Genomic DNA, 22,757 nt, shown 5'->3' on the forward strand with positions numbered 1-22,757 from the left:
CAGCTAAAATAAAAAATAAAATAAAAAACCTAAGAGATGGTTTGTCAGTGTGTAGATTAAGACATGGCTGATTAGCTTACTGTGCATAATAATACTTGTAGAAATAAATCCAAATAAATCTTGTGTTTTAGGTTCATGAAAATATAACCCCCCCCCCCTCCCTCGCATCTTGTTTCTGTGAGTGTGCACTACTTTCAGTGGCGCAGGCACTTCATAGGCAAGTGTTGGGTTAGTGGTGCAGTCCATTAGCAACCCTCTATTGATTGAAACATGAGAAAATGCCCAAGACATCCTCTGCAGCACACACCAAAATAGCCCACTAACATGAGATGAGGATAGGGCTGCTTCCTAAATGGCCCTATATTCCCCATGTCGTGCACTACTTTTGACTAGAGTCCTATGTAGGGAATTGTATTTTTTATTTAACTAGGCAAGTCAGTTAAGAACAAATTCTTATTTACAATGACATGAGAGAAGCACTGCTTTTCAGAGCTTATTTTCCTCTTGATTCAAAAGAAAACCTCCCAGAATAGTAGTGATGATGTAAGATCTGTTTGCCTTTTAGGTCATAATGAATCAAAATTCAAAAAGGCACTCGCACATCTGAGCTATATTTATTTGCAGGTGCATGGTGACGTCACTGATTGAAACGCTATTAGCGCGCACCACCGCTAACTAGCTAGCCATTTCACATCCGTTACACATGGTAACAATTAAACACGTGAAAAAAAAAAGAACCCCCCACACCACCACACACTGCTCTGACGCATACGGAAAGCTTAATGAAGAGCAGCAATTCTAGTAAGAGCAGTGTGCGAGTTTCTTCTTTTCTCAGATAATACAGCTGATCCTAGATCAGATGTGAATACGGCCCTGATGAGAGCCTATAGCCTGGTTAAACCACCAAACGTAACACATTTACTCTGGTATAACCAGGCTGCAATAGAGAGCCTACTGTAGTCTTCATTCTGACCGTTGGGCATTTCTAAAGAATCTTAGACCACACAACTACATGTAAATCCTTCTGGTTGAACACAGCTTTTGGGGTGTAGTTCCCCCTAGCTACAGATCTAGGATCAGCTTCCCCTAAATTTAAACAATTTCTAGAGAAAAGCAAATAATGATCTCAGATCAGTGTCTAGAGGCAGCTTCATCCTACACCTTCCACCCATAGATCATATACAACAGCCTCACCAACTACTAAAACACAAAGAAACAAGCTAAAAACCAGAAGAAAAAAAAACATTAATATATTTCACTTTAATGTTTGAGTTAACATCCAGACGGTGTCTTCAGTGCAGCTAGAAACAGAACAGACATTACATACCAGTGCAGTTTTAAAGTGTGATTGGGGGGCAGAGTCAACACCTCAAATAGCACCCTATTCAGTGCACTACTTTTGACCCAGGGCCAATTGGGCTCTGAGGGTTCTTGTCAAATGCTGTGCACTATCTAGGGAATAGCGTGCCCTATGGGACGTAGCCATACAGTAGACAAATGTCTTTACAGTATTGCTATATTCAGTTGCCTGACTGCCAGCCAGCCTCTATCCAACGTACAGACAGGTTCCCTGGACCCGGTCCTCAGCTCTGGGGAAAAAGGCCTGGGAGGACTGGGGAAAAAGGCCTGGGAGGACTGGGGAAAAAGGCCTGGGAGGACTGGGGAAAAAGGCCTGGGAGGACTGGGGAAAAAAGGCCTGGGAGGACTGGGGGAAAAAGGGGGTGGCATCTGTACTGAGCTCTCCATCTTTCAGTCTCTGTACTGAGAGCATCTCACATTAAGTTAAGCTTCACATCACACAGTCCTTTTGCTTATAAAAATGTATTGTTATTTAACATAGTCTGTTCAGTTCCTGAGTTCCTTTTTTGACTTCCCATCTGGAGTCTGGTCGTTTTATACACATTTTTTTTTTAAAGAAGTTTGCCTATGTTTGTTCAAACCTTATAGCGGAGAGTCATGACCAACATTTTCCCATGAATCCCATTCACTGAGGAAAACGCAAAAAAAAAAAACTAATAAGAGTAATTTGTGATTGAGACCTAGTGAGTGTGTCAGTCTGATGGACCTGTGGAGTTTTAGCAGGCTAACAAGCAGCACCCGTCTGAATCTTCATCTCACCCCGGGGGGACTATGCCATCTGTCATTCCTCTGACACAACAGCCTGGTAGGTAGAATAAGGTCTGTCCATCCATCTTGTACTCGTTCATTCATTCTTTCCATTCTCTCTGATAAAGCCATGCGTTTCTCCCCTCTCAGGTTTTTCTCATCATCCGACGTGTTTGCCAGGCGTGGAATTTATTGTAGGCCATCTGAAACATGTCCTCAAGGTGACCAGTAAGCTGTAGGAGAGATTTAAAACATCATATTCTGAGATGAAGAAATAATGTCCTGGAGCTCTCAAGGGTCACAGATAAAGACACCCTCTGTAGACCGTACACAAGGTTCTCTTTGAAAAGGTCAGTCTACAGTATTATCTAGAATATTTACCAGACACTTTTATCCAAAGCGACTTAGTTATGCATGCATACAGTTTCATAAAGGTGGCCCCAGGGGGAAATCGAACACACAATCCTGACTTTGCAAGCACCATGCTCCACCAACTGGCCCAGACAGTACCAACTGACCCAGACAGGACCTCTACCAACTCTGACACTATTAGATACCCAATATAAATATTGAGTCTCTAGGTGGGGCCACTATTAGCTACCCGATATAAATAATGAGTCTCTAGGGGGGGGCCACTATTAGCTAGCTGATATAAATAATGAGTCTCTAGGGGGGCCACTATTAGCTACCTGATATAAATAATGAGTCTCTAGGGGGGCCACTATTAGCTACCTGATATAAATAATGAGTCTCTAGGGGGGCCACTATTAGCTACCTGATATAAATAATGAGTCTCTAGGGGGGGGCACTATTAGCTACCTGATATAAATAATGAGTCTCTAGGGGGGCCACTATTAGCTACCCGATATAAATAATGAGTCTCTAGGGGGGCCACTATTAGCTACCCGATATAAATAATGAGTCTCTAGGGGGGCCACTATTAGCTACCTGATATAAATAATGAGTCTCTAGGGGGGCCACTATTAGCTACCCGATATAAATAATGAGTCTCTAGGGGGGCCACTATTAGCTACCTGATATAAATAATGAGTCTCTAGGGGGGCACTATTAGCTACCTGATATAAATAATGAGTCTCTAGGGGGCACTATTAGCTACCTGATATAAATAATGAGTCTCTAGGGGGGCACTATTAGCTACCTGATATAAATAATGAGTCTCTAGGGGGGCACTATTAGCTACCTGATATAAATAATGAGTCTCTGGGGGGGGCACTATTAGCTACCTGATATAAATAATGAGTCTCTAGGGGGGCACTATTAGCTACCTGATATAAATAATGAGTCTCTAGGGGGGCCACTATTAGCTACCTGATATAAATAATGAGTCTCTAGGGGGGCACTATTAGCTACCCAATATAAATAATGAGTCTCTAGGGGGGCCACTATTAGCTACCCGATATAAATAATGAGTCTCTAGGGGGGCTTACGTTAGTACTCAGGTATTGACGCTGGACTTTCTCCTGGAAGGGGCGGAGCTTGGTCATCTGGAATCTCTCCAGGTTGGACCGCATCTTTACCACCTGACACACACACACACGAGAAAAGACATGTAAGAGTCAACGGCGACAGAGTCAACGGCGACAGAGTCTAAATGTTTTTTTTTCTTCTGTAAAATAGCCTTCACTTGTTGCTATAGAGATGATAGAAAAAGGTAGTAAGACTGCAACTCCTCTCAAATTCATATTGACCCCATGACCCCATGGATTCAACAACAGACAACGAGGGATGTGCATCTTTCTCTTTCAAGATGATACGCATCTAGACACACGGGCTCCGATTCAGGAACGATACGTTTTTTTTAAAAGTTTTAAACAATTTGGTGCAATTCGGTTTGATTAGAGAACGAATTGATTGTGATACGATTCGATGCGCTAACATTTGTTGCATAAACACATACATTTTCCATTCTACATTAAAATCTGCTGCTGTTGGAGCTCACGAGCCGAGCCTCCGGGCCAGATCCAAACGAGCCGGCTGTGTGGGTGTGTGTGGGGGGGGGCTGGTTCTGTCTGAGCAGACTGTTTGTGTGACTGTGTAAATGATGTACTATGTAGGCACCTGAGCTGAGCCATAAGGGAGACTAGGCATCTACCACCCCACTACCAGATTAGAGCCATAATGGAGACTAAGCATCTACCACCCCACTACCAGATTAGAGCCATAATGGAGACTAGGCATCTACCACCCCACTACCAGATTAGGGCCAAAATGGAGACTAAGCATCTACCACCCCACTACCAGATTAGGGCCAAAATGGAGACTAGGCATCTACCACCCCACTACCAGATTAGGGCCATAATGGAGACTAGGCATCTACCACCCCACTACCAGATTAGGGCCATAATGGAGACTAGGCATCTACCACCCCACTACCAGATTAGGGCCAAAATGGAGACTAGGCATCTACCACCCCACTACCAGATTAGAGCCATAAAGGAAACTAGACAACTACCACTGTCAGATTAGGGGGGGGCAATGTAGCCTGTTTTTTGTCCCCCCCCCCCCACTTTCGTTCTGAAATCACCATCACCCACTAATTAACTTGTCAAGTTTACACACTGGTAGATGTATCAATATTTATAGTTTATAAATTATAAATGATTATACATACACTCAAGGGCCAGTTTATTAGGTACACCACCCCATACACAAAAAAAATGGTTTGCTCCTACACAGTGAGTCACGTGGCCGTGGTTTACTATATAAAGCAGGCAGACAGGCATCCAGGTACTGTTTGATTGAATGTTGGAATGGGCAAAACCAGAGACCTAAGTGATTGAGCGCCGTATATGACCCCCGGAAACGACCTCCTGGGCTTTTCACGCACGACAGTGTCTAGGGTTTACTGAGAACGGTGAGACAAAGAAATAATAATCCAGTCAGCGGCAGTCGTGTGGGTGAAAAACAGCTCGTTGATGAGAGGTGGAAGGAGAATGGCAGGAATCATGCAAGCTAACAGGCAGGCCACAAACAGGCAAATTAAGGTGTAACACAACAGTGGTGTGCAGAACGGCATCTCAGAACACACAACTTGACGGTCCTCGTCACGGATTGGCTATTGCAGCAGATGACCACACCGGGTTCCACTCCTATCAGCTAAAAAAAAGAAGAAGTGGCTCCAGTGGGCAACAACATCAACACCACACAAATGACGAGTGGAAAAACATAGCCTGGTCCGACAAACACCACTTCCTGTTGCGTCATGCTGATGGCAGAGTCAGGATTTGTAGAGGCAGCCGGAGACCAAGGTCACATCCTGCCCGGTGTCTACAGTACAGGCTGGTGGTGTAATGGTGTGGGGAATGATTTCCTGGAACACGTTAGGTCCCTTGATAACAATTGATTAACGGTTCCACGCCCCCAAGAATTCAGGCTGTTCTGGAGGCTAAAGGGGGATGGGGGTCCAACACAGTACTAGATGGGTGTACCTAATAAACTGACCACTGGATTTAACCGTTTGTAAGTTAGCTGATCTTCACTCCTCTCGGTCAATACAGCGTGCCTCGCAAAGTGACCGCTGTCCTCGTTATGAAAATGCTCAACTTCACCATGTACATCTAAAAAAAAATGACCATATACACCGATTGTTTAAAGCAACAAAAAAAATACCAAAACGATTGCTGATGGTGAACCTGAATAAACAAAAATAAAAATCTATTGTAAGCCCCGTTCAGCAGGTAACCTATAGCCAGATGAGTTGTCTCTCCGGTAGCTTAGCTACTACTTTTAATTAAGTAAAACATGCTTTCTTTTTTCGGCCATTTTGAATGCTGAAGGTGCAGTGGAGATGTGTAAGATCAGGCTGTCTACCTGGCATTGGTAGGCGCGCGATGCTGGGCACCGTGCACAGTTTAGATCAGGCTGTCTACCTGGCATTGGTAAGCGCGCGATGCTGGGCACCGTGCACAGTTTAGATTAGGCTACTGATATTGCCTTGGGTAGATCGGCTTGCAAAATGACTTGTAGATCAATGACAACACACTTAACTGCTTAGTTCCACACCAGTTGGCACAAAAGATTAGGCATTTTCGGGAAAATACAAAAACAAAATAATAATATGAACAAAACATTAGTGAAATCTGCAAGTCCTAATGTTTGAATCGATTTTCTGACCAATGCATGCTACATTTGGATCGGTTTGGGGTCCGCTGTACTGACAACCCACGCGATTCTAGACCGAGGGTTCTAGACCGATCCAAGCGATTCTAGACCGAGGGTTCTAGACCGATCCAAGCGATTCTAGACCGAGGGTTCTAGACCGAGGGTTCTAGACCGATCCAAGCGATTCTAGACCGAGGGTTCTAGACCGAGGGTTCTAGACCGAGGGTTCTAGACCGAGGGTTCTAGACCGATCCAAGCGATTCTAGACCGAAGGTTGCAGTAGATGGACGGTCAGTGGATTTGAGAGCAGTTACATTCCTCCAGCACTATTCCTCAACCGTTTATCAAAACAGTGGTGGGGGTGGGCAGGTTTGTTATCGTTTGAACTGCAGATTGCCCTCTTCAAGCAGTAGTCACCTTCTCTTCCAGGAAAAGTGTGTTGACAGGAAAACAGGACCAGAAGTGTCTCAGCAGCTCTCCAGCAGCCGTGTACAGATGCTTCAGCTCCCCCTGAACGTCATTGGGAACCATCTCTGTAAACCGAGGAAACAGAAGCGATAACATCCGTGTCGATGACTGGCCGGGGCCGACAGGACTATTCACTAGGTAAATAAACTTGAACGAAAAAGGGGTTCATCAGTAAACTCACGGTTAATGGCTTGCTGTGCTAATGCCTGCATGAGAACACCCCCTGGAGAGAGGGCGGCGATGGCACAACTGGCTGTACTGCTGGACATCACCTGGAAAATGGAGGATTACGACTTAAAAAGACCCTTAGAACAAATATAAAAAACACAGATTTCAACAGCAAACATACTCTAGTACCTTTCAACAGCAAACATACTCTAGTACCTTTCAACAGCAAACATACTCTAGTACCTGTCAACAGCAAACATACTTTAGTACCTTTCAACAGCAAACATACTCTAGTACCTGTCAACAGCAAACATACTCTAGTACCTGTCAACAGCAAACATACTCTAGTACCTGTCAACAGCAAACATACTCTAGTACCTGTCAACAGCAAACATACTCTAGTACCTGTCAACAGCAAACATACTCTAGTACCTGTCAACAGCAAACATACTCTAGTACCTGTCAACAGCAAACATACTCTAGTACCTGTCAACAGCAAACATACTCTAGTACCTGTCAACAGCAAACATACTCTAGTACCTTTCAACAGCAAACATACTCTAGTACCTTTCAACAGCAAACATACTCTAGTACCTTTCAACAGCAAACATACTCTAGTACCTTTCAACAGCAAACATACTCTAGTACCTTTCAACAGCAAACATACTCTAGTACCTTTCAACAGCAAACATACTCTAGTACCTTTCAACAGCAAACATACTCTAGTACCTTTCAACAGCAAACATACTCTAGTACCTTTCAACAGCAAACATACTCTAGTACCTTTCAACAGCAAACATACTCTAGTACCTTTCAACAGCAAACATACTCTAGTACCTTTCAACAGCAAACATACTCTAGTACCTTTCAACAGCAAACATACTCTAGTACCTTTCAACAGCAAACATATTCTAGTACCTTTCAACAGCAAACATACTCTAGTACCTTTCAACAGCAAACATACTCTAGTACCTTTCAACAGCAAACATACTCTAGTACCTGTCAACAGCAAACATACTTTAGTACCTTTCAACCTCTCCTGCCTAGAACAAAAACCCAGAGCCTCTGACACAATAACGCATGTTTTTTTTCTTCAGTTTTGGGTTTCCCCCGAGATTAGCGGAGAAACAGAGGGGTGTCTAACCTGAGTAAGGCAGGGTTTGTAGCTGGCTATTTCCTGCTTTATACAGTTGACAGAGTTGACGATGTCTTGACTGGTGGTGTACTGTTGGGGCAGGAGAGGCACGGGACCATGAGAGTACCTGCAAGAACAGAGAGGTACATTTACAACATTACCATTAGTTATCAAAAAGAAAGGAGATAATTCATATAATTAATTAAAATTGTAGGGCATGTTCAAGAGAAACAGAGTTGAAACAATATTGTGCTCATCCCTCACAGCAGTCAAGCCATGCATTCCATCAAGAGTTGCTCACAATCTGATTGGACTGAACGACGAGGTCGGCAGGTAGCCTAGTGGTTAGAGTGTTGGGCCAGTAACCGAAAGGTTGCTAGATCGAATCCCCGAGCTGACAATGTAAAAATCTGTCCTTCTGCCCCTGAAACAATATTGTGCTCATCCCTCACAGCAGTCAAGCCATGCATTCCATCAAGAGTTGCTCACAATCTGATTGCAGCCACAACTAGATCAATAAATAATCACTTGTATGCTATTGCCTAGCAATCAACATGTAAAATTGTTCAAACACCACTTTTAGGCTACAAGTCTCAGTCACAAATGGCGGCCCCAGTAAATGGCGGCCCCAGTAAATGGCGGCCCCAGTAAATGGCGGCCCCAGTAAATGGCAGGTTAGAGCGTAGAGGCGGCAGGGTAGCCTAGTGGTTAGAGCGTAGAGGCGGCAGGGTAGCCTAGTGGTTAGAGCGTAGAGGCGGCAGGGTTGCCTAGTGGTTAGAGTGTAGAGGCGGCAGGGTAGCCTAGTGGTTAGAGTGTAGAGGCGGCAGGGTAGCCTAGTGGTTAGAGCGTAGAGGCGGCAGGGTAGCCTAGTGGTTAGAGCGTAGAGGCGGCAGGGTAGCCTAGTGGTTAGAGCGTTGGTCTAGTAACCGAAAGGTTGCTGGATCGAATCCCCAAGCTGACAAGGTAAGAATCTGTGGTTCTGCCCCTGAACAAGGCAGTTTAACCTACTGTTCCTAGGCCGTCATTGAAAATAACAATTTGTTCTTAACCGGCTTGCAAAGTTAAATAAAGGTTTAAAAAAATAATCTAATAATCTGTAAAAAAAAGAGCCATTCTTCCCATCACTAAAGTATATGAGAGAACCAGGGTTGGGGTCAATTATTATTTTATTTAACTTGGCAAGTCAGTTAATTAAGAACAAATTCTTATTTACAATGACTGCCTACACCGGTCGAACCCGGACGACACTGGGCCAATTGTGCGCCGCCCTACGGGACTCCCAATCACGGCCGGTTGTGATACATCCTGGATTTGAACCAGGATGTCTTTAGTCCCGCTCTAGCACTGAGACCCAGTGACAGACTGCTGCGCCACCCAGGAGCCCAATTTGAATATAAGGCAGTCAGTTCAGGAAGTGATTAAAAAAAAAATAGAACTTTTAGAATTAAATAGCTTCTACTTTTCAGTTTATTGAGATATCATTTAATCATTTTTTTCAATTATTGAATGGGAATTTAAATTTACTTCCTGAATTCACAGACTTCAATTCGACTGGACTCCATTCCTGGAGAGAACACAGACGACAACTTAGATACATTCATTTAAAAAGAGCCAGAGCGCCGGGCCAGGGCCAGAGAGCCGAGCCAGGGCCAGAGAGCCGAGCCAGGGCCAGAGAGCCGAGCCAGGGCCAGAGAGCCGAGCCAGGGCCAGAGAGCCGAGCCAGAGAGCCGAGCCAGGGCCAGAGAGCCGAGCCAGGGCCAGAGAGCCGTGCCAGTGAGCCGAGCCAGGGCCAGAGAGCCGAGCCAGAGAGCACACTAGTTCCAAAGTATGGTGTCCATGAACAACCACAGAGAGAAAGCAGAGCACCCACTCAGTGATATCGAACCCACCTGTCAGACTTCTTGAGGTTCAGAGCCACTGTCTTCTTCCCATTCTCCCTATGAAGGTCCTCATACTCTATGACATCTTGTATTTTCACCTGAAATACACCACAGCATTTAATAACAAAGTGCCAACTCCTCTTGGAAAGGAAGCACACAGTTTGGCTCTCTGTACCATCATAAAGGGTAAGAGCCTATAGCCACAGCATGGCAGAGTGATGAATGTGTTTACTGTGAGTCAATGCTCATAATGTACACTGAACAACAATATAAAACAGAACATGTAATGTGCTGGTCCCATGTTTCACAGCTAGAATATACAGTATATACACTGAACAACAATATAAAACGCAACAGGTAAAGTGTTGGTCCCATGTTTCATGAGCTGAAATAAGATCCCAAAAATTTACCATATGCACAAAGGCTTATTTCTCTGAAATGTTGCACAAATTTGTTTACATCCCTGTTTGAGAACATTTCTCATTTGCCAAGACAATCCATCTACCTGACAGGTGTGGAATATCAAGACGCCGATTAAACAGCATGATCATTCCACAGGTGCAGCTTGTGCTGAGAACAATAAAAGGCCACTAAGTTGTCACACAATGCCACAGATGTCTCAAGTTGAGGGAGTGTGCAATTGGCATGCTGACTGCGGGAATATCCACCAGAGCTGTTGCCAGAGAATTTAATGTTAATTTCTCTACCATAAGCCACCTCCAATGTATTATTATTATTTTTTTGAATTTGGCTGTTTGTCTAACCAGGGGGGGGCAGTTTTTTGATATCAACATTGTGAACAGAGTGCCCCCATGTTGGCAGTGGAGTTATGGCATAGGCCTGCATAAGTTAACGACAACGAACACAATTGCATTTTATTGATTCCAATTTGAATGCACAGAGATACCGTGACGAGATCCTGAGGCCCATTGTCGTGCCATTCATCTGCAGCCATCACCTCATGTTTCAGCATGATAATGTATGGCCCAATGTCGCAAGGATCTGTACACAATTCCTGGAAGCTGAAAATGTCCCAGTTCTTCCATGGCCTGCATACTCACCAGACATGTCACCCTTTGAGCATGTTTGGGATGCTCTGGATCGACGTGTACAACAGCACGTTCCAGTTCCCGCCAATATTCATCAACTTCGCACAGCCATTGAAGAGTGGAACAACATTCCACAATCAACAGCTTGTTCAAGCAACAGCCTGATCAATCTATGTGAAGGAGATATGATGCACTGCATGAGGCAATGGTGGTTCTGATCCACGCCCCTACTTAAAAATAAATAAGGTATCTGTATTCCCAGTCAAGTGAAATCAATAGATTAGGGCCTAATGAATTTATTTCAATTGACCGATTTCCTTCTATAAACTGTAACTCAGTAAAATCTTTGAAAAATTGTTGCATGTTGCATTTATATTTTTGTTCAGTATATTTATAAAAGCTCAGCGCTTAAACAAGCCTTTATCTTGTATGATTTGCCTTCACAGTAAGAGAGATAATCATACCTTCTTAATGGGTGGTTGGAAGAAGTCCGAATCCCTAGAGTTTCCATCTGTACTGCTAGTCTCACAGGCCTGACCGTTAGGAGCATCCCTATGAAGACAGACCGCTAGGTTAGCACACGGGTCTGCAGTGAAAACGACAGAGAAGATCTCTTTTGAGAATGTACTTAATCGTCAACTCACGCTTTCTTTCCGGAGCCTGCTGCCAGCACCATGGTACTGTGGTGGTTGAACCTCTTGATTATGGCAGAGTTACTGTTCTCCTTCACGGTCTTGTTAGTATTGGACGTAGAAGGTGCTGTAGAGTTAGACCCATAACCCTGGAGAGAGGACATACTGATTAGTGACACGTCGAGTTAGACCCATAACCCTAGAGAGAGGACATCCTACTGATTAGTGACACGTCGCGTTAGACCCATAACCCTGGAGAGAGGACAGTGATTAGTGATTAGTGACACGTCGAGTTAGACCCATAACCCCGGAGAGAGGACATCCTACTGATTAGTGACACATCGAGTTAGACCCATAACCCTGGAGAGAGGACAGTGATTAGTGATTAGTGACACGTCGAGTTAGACCCATAACCCTGGAGGACATCCTACTGATTAGTGACACGTCGAGTTAGACCCATAACCCTGGAGAGAGGACATCCTACCGATTAGTGACACGTGGAGTTAGACCCATAACCCCGGAGAGAGGACATCCTACTGATTAGGGACACATCGAGTTAGACCCATAACCCTGGAGAGGACATCCTACTGATTAGTGACACATCGAGTTAGACCCATAACCCTGGAGAGAGGACATCCTACTGATTAGTGACACATCGAGTTAGACCCATAACCCTGGAGAGAGGACATCCTACTGATTAGTGACACATCAAGTTAGACCCATAACCCTGGAGAGAGGACATCCTACTGATTAGTGACACGTCAAGTTAGACCCATAACCCCGGAGAGAGGACATACTGATTAATATAATAAGCCATGAGCAGAAAATTTTATCCAAAGCCACCTGGTCATATGTGCATACATTTTACATATGGTGGCCCCAGCGGGAATCAAACCCACAACCCTTGCTCTACCAACAGAGCCACAGAGGACCAACTGTTTCCCACCTTATGGGTAAGGATTTATTTTATTTTTTTCCCTTTTTTAGAGTTTCCAATTGGGTAGTTACAGTCTTATCTGTACGGGAGTTGCAGCGATGAGACTCGGGAGAGGTGAAGGTCGAGAGCCGCGCGTCCTCTGAAACACAACCCAACCACACCGCTTCTTGACAACGCACGCTTATCCTGGAACCCAGTCGCACCAATGTGAAGAAACAACATACACCTGCCGACCATGTCAGCGTGCATTGCGCCCGGCCCGCCACAGGATTTGCTAGAGGGTGATGGGACAAGGACATCCCTGCCGGCCAAACCCTCCCCTAACACGGACGACGCTAGGCCAATTGTGAGCCGCCCCATGGGTCTACCGGTCGCGACAGAGCCTGGACTCGAACCATGATCTCTAGTGGCACAGCTAGCACTGCGATGCAGTGCCTAGGACCAATGCACCTCTCGGGATGACCAAAGGTTAAAAATTGGAGGGTGAGCTGGCAGGCAGCATTAGAAGGTGAATGAATGCTCACAACCTCTCCGACATTCAACAAAATACCACCTGGATTCTGTGGTTTCCCAAGATTATAAGCGGGGATGTGAAAACGGCACAAAATAGCGAAACAGTGAGGTACTATCTGTGTTCTGTTCCCTGTCTAACAGAACACAGAGGGTGCCCTTTAATGGAAGCCTCTCCTGCAAAATCCAGGTAGAGGCAGGCATTCCACAGGGAAGCTGTCTAGGCCCCGTACTTTAAAAAAAAAAGAGTTTAAATCTTCCCTTATGACCAGCCTGCCACTGGCACTGAGTAAAGCCCGTGTGTCTGTATCCCGGTGACGCACCACTATACACGTCAGCTACCACAGCAACTTAATTGACTAACAATTAACAAAGAGCTGCAGTCAGTTCCAGAATGGGTGCCAAGAAAAAGGCTAGTCCCAAATATTTCAAAAACTAAAAGCTTTGTATTTGGGACAAATCGTTAACTAAACCCTAAACCTCAACTAAAACTTGCAATAATCAAGTGTGGAAATTGAGCAAGTTGAGGCGACTAATCTGCTTGGAGAAACCCTGGATTGTAAATTGTAGGGATGTATTAATTTGCAAAAACCTTTGCAAAAAATTTTAAAAATTATGAGTTTCTTTTGGACGAATTCAAGTAGATCATTTTTGGTTCCTAATGGTGTAAAGTGCCCAATAACGTAACATCACCTCATCTAACGACTTATCCTCCAGTGACAGCAGGTCCACCATTGGGTTCTTCACTCCTTGGAACACCATGGACTTCAGGCCTGCAGAATATGGAAAAGCACAGAAATTAAAACTGACACTAATCATTGCAGCATCATTATATTGGTATCGCTCTCTTGCAGTATGCTTTAGGTGTAGATGGTAGAGGCTTTACACACACAACTAATATAATAAAAGGAACTGGACAATAACAAAAAAAGTCCAATCCAGGGAGTGAGTAGACATTCCCTTATCTCTACGAACAAAAAAATAAGCTAACTTTCTAAACCAGAAGACTATAAACCCATTGACTGCTCTCCTCCGAGTGAGAAGTGAATGTACCCTTCTCGTCCTGCTTTGCACACTCGGAGAAGATGTCTTGCAGGCCCGTGTTGATGCGGTCTCGGTGGAAGTAGTGGGACTGGAAGAACCGCGTCCAGAACTCCTTCTCTGTCATGTTATGAGGAACGTTTTCACCATACTTCTGTTTCACTGGAAGGAAACGATAAGTGAGTCAATGACAGGACAATATAGGACACTAGTGTGATGCAAAAAAAAACATGGCTCTGTTTGAATACATAATACATCCTCCTTATTTTATGTAAATCACTGATCTGGTTGGATACCTTCCCTTATCCAATCATTTTCTGATTAACTAAGGAAGTGAAGAAGGCTGCATTCAAAGTTTACATACTAATGTGTTGTGCACTTTGTGTAACACCTGCTTTTTCCATGACAGACTGACCAGGTGAAAGCCATGACCCCTTATTGATGTCACATGTTAAATCCACTTCAAATCAGTGTAGACGAAGGGGAAGAGACAGATTAATGAAGGATTTTTAACACTTGAGACAATTGAGTGTGTGAGTGTGTGTGTGTGCCATTCAGGAGGTGAATGGGCAAGACAAAATATTCAAGTGCCTTTGAACAGGTGCACCGGTTTGAGTGAGTCAAGAACTGCAACTCTGCTGGGTTGTCGCTCAACAGTTTGCCGTGTGTACCAAGAATGGTCAACAACCCAAAGGACACCCAGCCAACTTGAACACAACTATGGGAGGCATTGGTGTCAACATGGGCCAGCATCCCTGTGGAACATTTGACACCTTGTAAAGTCCATGACCCGACAAATTGAGGGTGTTCTGAGAGCAAAATGGGGCGCAACTCAATATTAGGAATATCCTAATGTTTTGTACACTCAGTGTATATAATATAAATATAATTATATGCCATTTAGCAGACGGTTTTATCCAAAACAACTTAGTCAGGCATACATTTATTGGAACGGTATTCTAACAGGGCCCAAAGTCCCATCCATTATGGGTCGACCACCAAGTAGGTGAAGTGACAACATCGTTTTCAACTCTTCCCATTGGTTTCCATGACAAAGAATCCGAGGTGTCTTACCTGCAGGGTACGTTCTGAAGATTGACTCGATAATGTCAGATGTAAGGTTGTATCTAAGGCCGTTACAGCCATCTGTCTGGGGCCGGATGTCCGCCTGAAATAACAAAGGGCTTTATCCATCCACAATCCCCGTTTGGAGTGGTATCAGCATGGACAAGACAGATACAGGAAACTGGGACAGTTTGACCATGGGAAACATCGGTTTTATCCAAAATGGCACCCCATTCCCTTTATAGTGCACTACTATGGGTTAAACCCATGGGGGTGGGGGGACTAGGGTGCCATTTGGGACACAAGCCATCATTAAATCACTGAGCTCACCAAGAAGGCTGCCGAGATGCCAACTTCCTGCTTATTGTTGGAGAGGGAGTGGTCCACGTTGTTTATGCTCAGCCGATTGGCCCAGAACTCCTCAGCGCTGATCACCTGACACACCACCAGATCCTTGTACAGCTGGAACAGCACCGGATCTTCCTGTAACATTCTAGAGAGAGAAAACAATACATCACAAACAGCCTTTCGGGTTGGTTATTCACTTAGCGCGCACACACACACACACAATCAAGTAAATAAGATATTCTAGTCAGACATCATGATCACAAACGTTGTAAGAGTAAAGCAAAGGTAAATATTAGCTGCCATTTTCTTTTGCAATCTAGTTAAGGATAAGTGGTAAGTGGCGCTGGAATCTTTCCGTGATGTTGAAAACTATGGAGATCGAGGGTGTATTCATTAAAATCGCACAACATTGCAAAAATGTTTATCAACGAACAGAAGTATTTCTAAAAATGGACAAATTCAGGTAACTCCCTACCTGTTTGGTACCGTTTGGTTTCTGGTGAATACTTCACAGTGACCGAGAAAGTTAAGGGGATCCGTGTAATTTGTCCCTCACCTGTTCTTCTCCTCCAGTTCCTTGTTAGCCCTCTTCTTGAACTTGGGCAGCAGCTGCTGGAGAAGGTCCTTGGCTGCATCGCGGTCTTTCAGGGCAGTGCTCTCGTTGGAGAAGTGGAGGTTGGTGCTCTCCCCCGTGTGTAGGACCAACTGTAGCTGAATCTTGGCCTTGCCGTCTGGGCTGATTTTCTGACCTGCACAGGGTTGGGAGAAAGAATAAAGTCTTAGATCTTACTACTAAAACATCTAAACAATCAATGCAACCATTCATAACAAGGAACCTCTCGTTACCCCCTTTTCACAGTACTGTGCTTGAAAATGTTATTTCCACATTGTCTTTTCAGCATCATGGCTGGCCATGCTTTCCACCTGGCTACCCCGATCACCTGCACTGTACCCTCCACAGCAACTCGCCCAAGCCTCCCCCATTTCTCCTACAGACCTACATCTATCCTACCCTGCCATTCTAAGGTCTTCGAAAGCCAAGTTAAACAGATTACCGACCATTTAGAATCCCACCGTACCTTCTCTGCTATGCAATCTGGGTTCAGAGCTGGTCATGGGTGCTCAAGGTCCTAAACGATATCGTAACCGACATCGATAAGAGACATTACTGTGCCGCTGTATTCATCGACCTGGTCAAGGCTTTCGACTCAGTCAATCACCACATTGTTATCGGCAGACTCAACAGACTTGGTTTCTCAAATGATTGCCTCGCCTGGGTCACCAACTACTTCTTTCGATAGAGTTCAGTGTGTCAAATCGGAAGGCCTGTTGTCTGGACCTCTGGCAGTCTCTATGGGGGTGCCACAGGGTTCAATTCTCTTTTCTGTATACATCAATGAGGTCGCTCTTGCTGCGGGTGATTCTCTGATCCACCTCTACGCAGACAACACCATTCTGTATACTTATGGCCCTTTTTGGACACTGTGTTAACTAACCTCCAGACGAGCTTCAATGCCATACAACTGTCCTCCGTGACCTCCAACTGCTCTTAAATGCAAGTAAAACTAAATGCATGCTCTTCAACCGATCGCTGCCCGCATCTGCCTGTCCAGCATCACTACTCTGGAATGGTTCTGACCTAGAATATGTGGACAACTACAAATACCTAGGTATCTGGTTTGACTATAAACTCTCCTTCCAGACTCACAATAACTTCTCTAGGGCAGGGGGCAGCATTGGGAATTTTGGATGAAAAGCTATAAAAGCTAGAATATGCATATAATTAGTGGATTTGGATAGAAAACACTCAGTTTCTAAAACTGTTTGAATGATGTCTGAGTATAACAGAACTCATATGGCAGGTGAAAACCTGAGAAAAAAATCCAACCAGGAAGTGGGAAATCTGAGGTTTGTAGTTTTTCAACTCTTGCCTTATCGAATACAGTGTCTAGTGTCTACAGTGTCTATGGGGTCATCTTGCACTTCCTAAGACTTCCACTAGATGTCAACAGTCTTTAGAACGTTGTTTCAGGCTTCCTCTGTGAAGTGGGGCTGAATGAGGGGGGAAGGAGTCAGGTCTGGCAGCAGCCACGAGCTCAGTCTCGCACGCTCACGTGATAGTTAGCTTGCGTTCCATTGCATTTCTGAAGACAAAGGAATTCTCCGGTTGGAACATTATTGAAGATTAATGTTAAAAACATCCTAAAGATTGATTCTGTACATCGTTTGACATGTTTCTACGGACTGTAACAGAATTTTTGGACTTTGTCTGCTCCTAGTGAACGCGCTTCGTAAGTTTGGATTTGTTTACCAAACGCGCTAACAAAAGAAGCTATTTGGACATAAATGGACATTATCAAACAAAACAAACATTTATTGTGGAACTGGGATTCCTGGGAGTGCATTCTGAGGAAGATCAGCAAAGGTAGGTGAATATTTATAATGCTATTTCTGACTTCTATTGAAGCCAACATGGCAGATATCTTTTTGGCTTGTTTTGTTTTCTGAGTGCCGTACTCTGATTATTGCATGGTTTGCTTTTTCCGTAAAGTGTTTTTGAAATCTGACACAGCGCATTAAGGAGAAGTGTATCTATAAATCCGGGCATAATAGTTGTATCTTTTAGTAATGTTTATTATGAGTATTCCTGTAAATTGTTGTGGCTCTCTGCAAAATCACCAGGTGTTTTGGAACTACTGAATATAATGCGCCAAAGTAAACTCAGATTTTTGGATATAAATATGAACTTTACCAAACAGAACATACATGTATTGTGTAACATGAAGTCCTATTAGTGTCATCTGATGAAGATCAAAGGTTAGTGATTTTATCTCTATTTCTGCTTTTTGTGACTCCTCTCTTTGGCTGGAAAAATGGCTGTGTTTTTCTGTGACTTGGCTCTGACCTAACATAATCGTTTGGTTTGCTTTCGTTGTAAAGCCTTTTTGAAATAGGACAATGTGGCTGGATTTACAACAAGTGTATCTTTAAAATGGTGTAAAATACATGTATGTTTGAGGAATTTTAAATATGGGATTTCTGTTGTTTTGAATTTGGCGCACTGCAGTTTCACTGGCTGTTGACAGGTGGGACGCTACCGTCCCACGCACCCTAGAGAGGTTAAGCATCTTCAATCCAAAATTAAATCTAGAATCGGCTTCCTATTTCACAACAAAGCCTCCTTCACTCATGCTGCCAAACATACTCTCGTAAAACTGACCATCCTACCGATCCTCGACTTCAGCGATGTCATCTACAAAATAGCCTCCAACGCTCTACTCAACAAATTGGATGCAGTCTATCACAGTGTCATCCGTTTTGTCACCAAAGCCCCATATAATGCCTATCACTGCGACCTGTACGCTCTCGTTGGCTGGCCCTCGCTTCATACTCGTCGCCAAACCCACTGGTTCCAGGTCATCTAGAAGTCTTCGCTAGGTAAAGCCCAGCCTTATCTCAGCTCACTGGTCACCATAGCAGCACCCACCCGTAGCAAACGCTCCAGCAGGTATATCTCACTGGTTACCCCCAAAGCCAATTCCCACTTTGGCCGCCTTTCCTTCCAGTTCTCTGCTGCCAATGACTGGAACGAACTGCAAAAATCACTGAAGCTGGAGACTCATATCTCCCTCACTAGCTTTAAGAACCAGCTGTCAGAGCAGCTCACAGATCACTGCACATAGCTCATCTGAAAACAGCCCATCTACCTCACCCCCATACTGTTTTTATTTATTTATCTTGCTCATTTGCACCCCAGTATCTCTACTTGCACATTCATCCTCTGCCCATCTATCACTCCAGTGTTTAATTGGTATATTGTATTTACTTCGCCACCATGGCCTATTTATTGCCTTAACTTACCTCATTTGCACTCACTGTATATAGACTTTTCTACTGTATGTTTGTTTATTCCATGTGTAACTCTGTTGTTTGTGTTGAACTGCTTTGCCTTATCTTGGCCAGGTCGCAGTTGTAAATGAGAACTTGTTCTCAACTAACCTACCTGGTTAAATAAAGGTGAAATAAATACATTACATTTTTTTTTTTTTAATTAATCAGAAACCATGATGGGTGTGTAGCCAGCAGATAGACTTTCACAACACTGAGCCAAGCCAAAGTGGTGTGTGAGCTGTTCTGCCGGTAGCCTGGTACTCAGCACTTACAGCGTATGTCAGCATACAGGTGGCTGACGGTGAAACGGTCCTTCCCCTCTGGTCCCCAGGCTATCCTCTCTGCCATCAGGTAGAGGGTCCCATCCTGCTTCCTCTGTCGGACCCTCTTCACCACCAGCAGCACCTCCTCCGACAACGCTGCCATGGCTGCGAGGGAGAGAAGAGGGGTAGAATATGCATATTAGTGGTAAGGTAAAGAGCTATATATTCACCGAACAAAAATATAAAACGCAACATGCAAAGTGTTGGTCCCATGTTCGTGAGCTGAAATAAAAGACCCCAGAGATGTATGTAATGTAAACCCACCAGCCCAGGATCTCCACACCTGGCTTCTTCACCTGTGAGATTGTCTGACCAGCCTTCTGGACAGTTTATTAAACTATGGGCACAATTGAAGAATATCTGCACAAACTGTCTCAGTTTGACGAGCACGCAGATCCTCACCAGTGTCTTAACCTGACTGCAGTTTGGCGTCGTAACTGACTTCAGTGGGAAAAGGCTCACCTCCGATGGCCACTGGAGAAGTGTGCTCTTCATGGATGAAGACCAGTTTCAACTGTACAGTCAATTTGATTGATACTTAAACCATTGGCTCGAATCTAGGTCTTGCCTTTTTAGATTGAGAAAATTAACTACTATGGGAGAAAGAAGTAAATTATTATTTTCTCTCATTGACTTCACAAAAACCCGACCTGGTCTGTTTTGTATGAGTTCCCGGTTCTCGCTATGTTGCGGCTCTGCCTTAAGAAAGTCTGCGCTTAGACTATGTCCAGTGGGTTAAAACACGCGTTGGTGACTAAATGTCACTTCCCTTTGTCTTGATATTTTATAACAAATATCATCATTAAAATGTTCTGAATCGTTCAGTGGGGTCTCTCTCTCAGATATCATTAGCATTTTATCCAAAAAGTCAGATTTCGTAACCGAAGTAAAGTTACATCCGTAACTCTTGACAAAGACGCAGGTTTCTTATGCAGGTTGCTCGTAAAAAACTGTATCATTTTCCATGTTGTGGTTTTAGTCTTCATAGTTGTTTCTGCGAGTCGCAAACACCTAAATTAGCATGACAGGAGCTGAATTAAACATAAAATGCTTGGTAAAGTTACATGTTTCAGTGCTCCGTTTACATTTCAGAGACAGGATTGTTTTTGTGAGTAATCTTCGGAAAAATAACAGAAATGTCGAATTAATATGAAAACCGTATACTAAAATATATAAATACTACCTGTTTATTTTTTACCATATATTGTCTTATGTCCTGCGGATTCGATTAGACAGATGATTCGTTCAACGGGAAAGTGAGCCTGCCAGGTATTTATTGCACTGAATCAAACTGACACGATGCAATTTTCCAGATTTTTTTTTACCACTTTTTTCTCTGGCCTCCATTGATGTAGTCACCCTAATTCTAGTCATCCTACAAAAAAAAGGTAAAAACTCTTAACTTGTTGAACAGATGATAGAAACATGTTTGCATCATTGGTTATCTACACAATTAACTTATTTGACCCATTGATCAAAATATGCGTTTTTAAAATTGGACACTGTGCACTATGTTGCAAATGCACCCAATTAACAACCAGCTGTTACGTTACAAATGCTTAGCATATGCACATTTTAGCACACCAAAACCGGACAGAGTGTCGACTGTTGAGCTTGCTAATGCTAACGAGCTAGGTAGCGAGCTGGCTAACTCAGCCGCGGAGACAGACTTGTCAAGAAAAGTCCATGTGACGTTAGCTAAATCAATCATAATTACCTCAAACTCCAACGCTGTTGCAGTTGATATATTGTTTTCGTGTTGTTCCGATGTGAAGCATACAATTTATTTAAGTGTAATTGTTATTTAAACGCGATATTTATGATAAAACTGTGCCCACTTGTACTTCGTGCTCCTCCATCGATACGGCTGCCAAGTTGTGCAACATTCAAATTCCTCCGGTGAAACAACAAGCGAAGTCTAAAAATGCCATTTATAGTTTCAATATATTTAGGTCAACATTAGCTACATCTTGAAACGAGAGACACATTCATTAAAATATAATTGGCAAAAACAAAATATAGATTTATTTTATTACTGTCAGTGAGAGGATCTCTGGAAATGACAGATAGGTAGCCAGTTGGTTACATTCAACAACATCCGTATAGAAACAGCTAATCAAAAATAGTTGGTGGAGTGAGTGCTTAAATATTGTGTAGCCTAATTTTGTCTTGTGCAATTTTGACGTCAATGTATTGGAATAGGTAATCAATGTTGCAGATTTCAGTGAGTAATCTGCGATTGCTACATACATTTTGGGATATTTAAATGGATGATATACCTATAGATTCTTGAAAAATATAACTTATTCCATTGCTTGTAAACTTACTTCAAACATAGTTACAACTATAATTTTGATGTCATGGATGGTCAGTCCTTGCAGCTATAGCTTTGTATATACATTTGAGAGTGGTTTAATTTCTCCAGCCCCATCCCTCCTATTTTTTTCCCAAAAAGTGGATACACTTGTTACTGTTTGAACTGCGGGATTGCCCCTTTAATAGACGCAGTTATATAATATGCCGGCCGCGTCCCCCGTGGATCCCATTTCTGCAGAACTGAAGATCTGAATCACGTTCTGCGCACGTGTGACTTTCTTTGCCTCTACATTATGTTTGTAACTCACATTTCTCACTCTCAATCATGAATGATAATTATAACATTTGTACTGGTGACACGTCATCTGCATATATTTTACCTAGTGGTGAGCGCTGTTTAGTTTCCCCACATGAGAGAAAAATGTAACCATTTGCACAATCATCCTAACATCTTTTATGAAATGGTGTGGTGTTTTTTTTTCTTACAATAACGTTAAACTATGGCATTACATTGGGTTCTGTTATGTACAATATTATCACTATGTGATCTTGTAGACATTGATTCAGCTTTGATCTAGCTTTAGTAAACAAGCCCCATTCTTTAGAGTAACACGTTCTCTGAACAGTTGACGGAGTAGTGCAGAGACTGTTTGTAAAGTACGTGCTCGTGCACAGAAGCATCAGGACCTTTAGCAGCCATAAGGCTATAATTTAATTAGTTCTTTAATCCAAGATTTCCAACACAAGTCACACATCACTGCAACAC

The 22,757-nt window shown here is 43.4% G+C and overlaps 1 protein-coding gene across 1 annotated transcript; it reads right to left on the reverse strand.

The window, feature by feature from the left end:
• Nucleotides 1-1,245: 1,245 nt before the first annotated feature.
• On the reverse strand, nucleotides 1,246-21,593 carry gtf2h1 (general transcription factor IIH, polypeptide 1). Its single transcript, XM_042321784.1, has 15 exons — nucleotides 21,393-21,593; nucleotides 19,625-19,780; nucleotides 16,018-16,210; nucleotides 15,444-15,606; nucleotides 15,123-15,216; nucleotides 14,061-14,210; nucleotides 13,701-13,780; nucleotides 11,573-11,709; nucleotides 11,393-11,480; nucleotides 9,889-9,977; nucleotides 8,009-8,126; nucleotides 6,878-6,968; nucleotides 6,646-6,761; nucleotides 3,555-3,647; nucleotides 1,246-2,339 (listed from the first exon to the last, which is right to left on the reverse strand). Exons 2-15 carry the CDS (start codon nucleotides 19,776-19,778, stop codon nucleotides 2,253-2,255), a joined length of 1,653 nt encoding a protein of 550 aa, XP_042177718.1. The 5' UTR covers nucleotides 19,779-19,780; nucleotides 21,393-21,593; the 3' UTR covers nucleotides 1,246-2,252.
• Between the last annotated feature and the right edge of the window lie 1,164 nt (nucleotides 21,594-22,757).

The sequence above is a fragment of the Oncorhynchus tshawytscha genome, linkage group LG01 (genome assembly GCF_018296145.1).
Source record: "Oncorhynchus tshawytscha isolate Ot180627B linkage group LG01, Otsh_v2.0, whole genome shotgun sequence".
In the NCBI taxonomy this organism is placed as follows: Eukaryota; Metazoa; Chordata; class Actinopteri; order Salmoniformes; family Salmonidae; genus Oncorhynchus; species Oncorhynchus tshawytscha.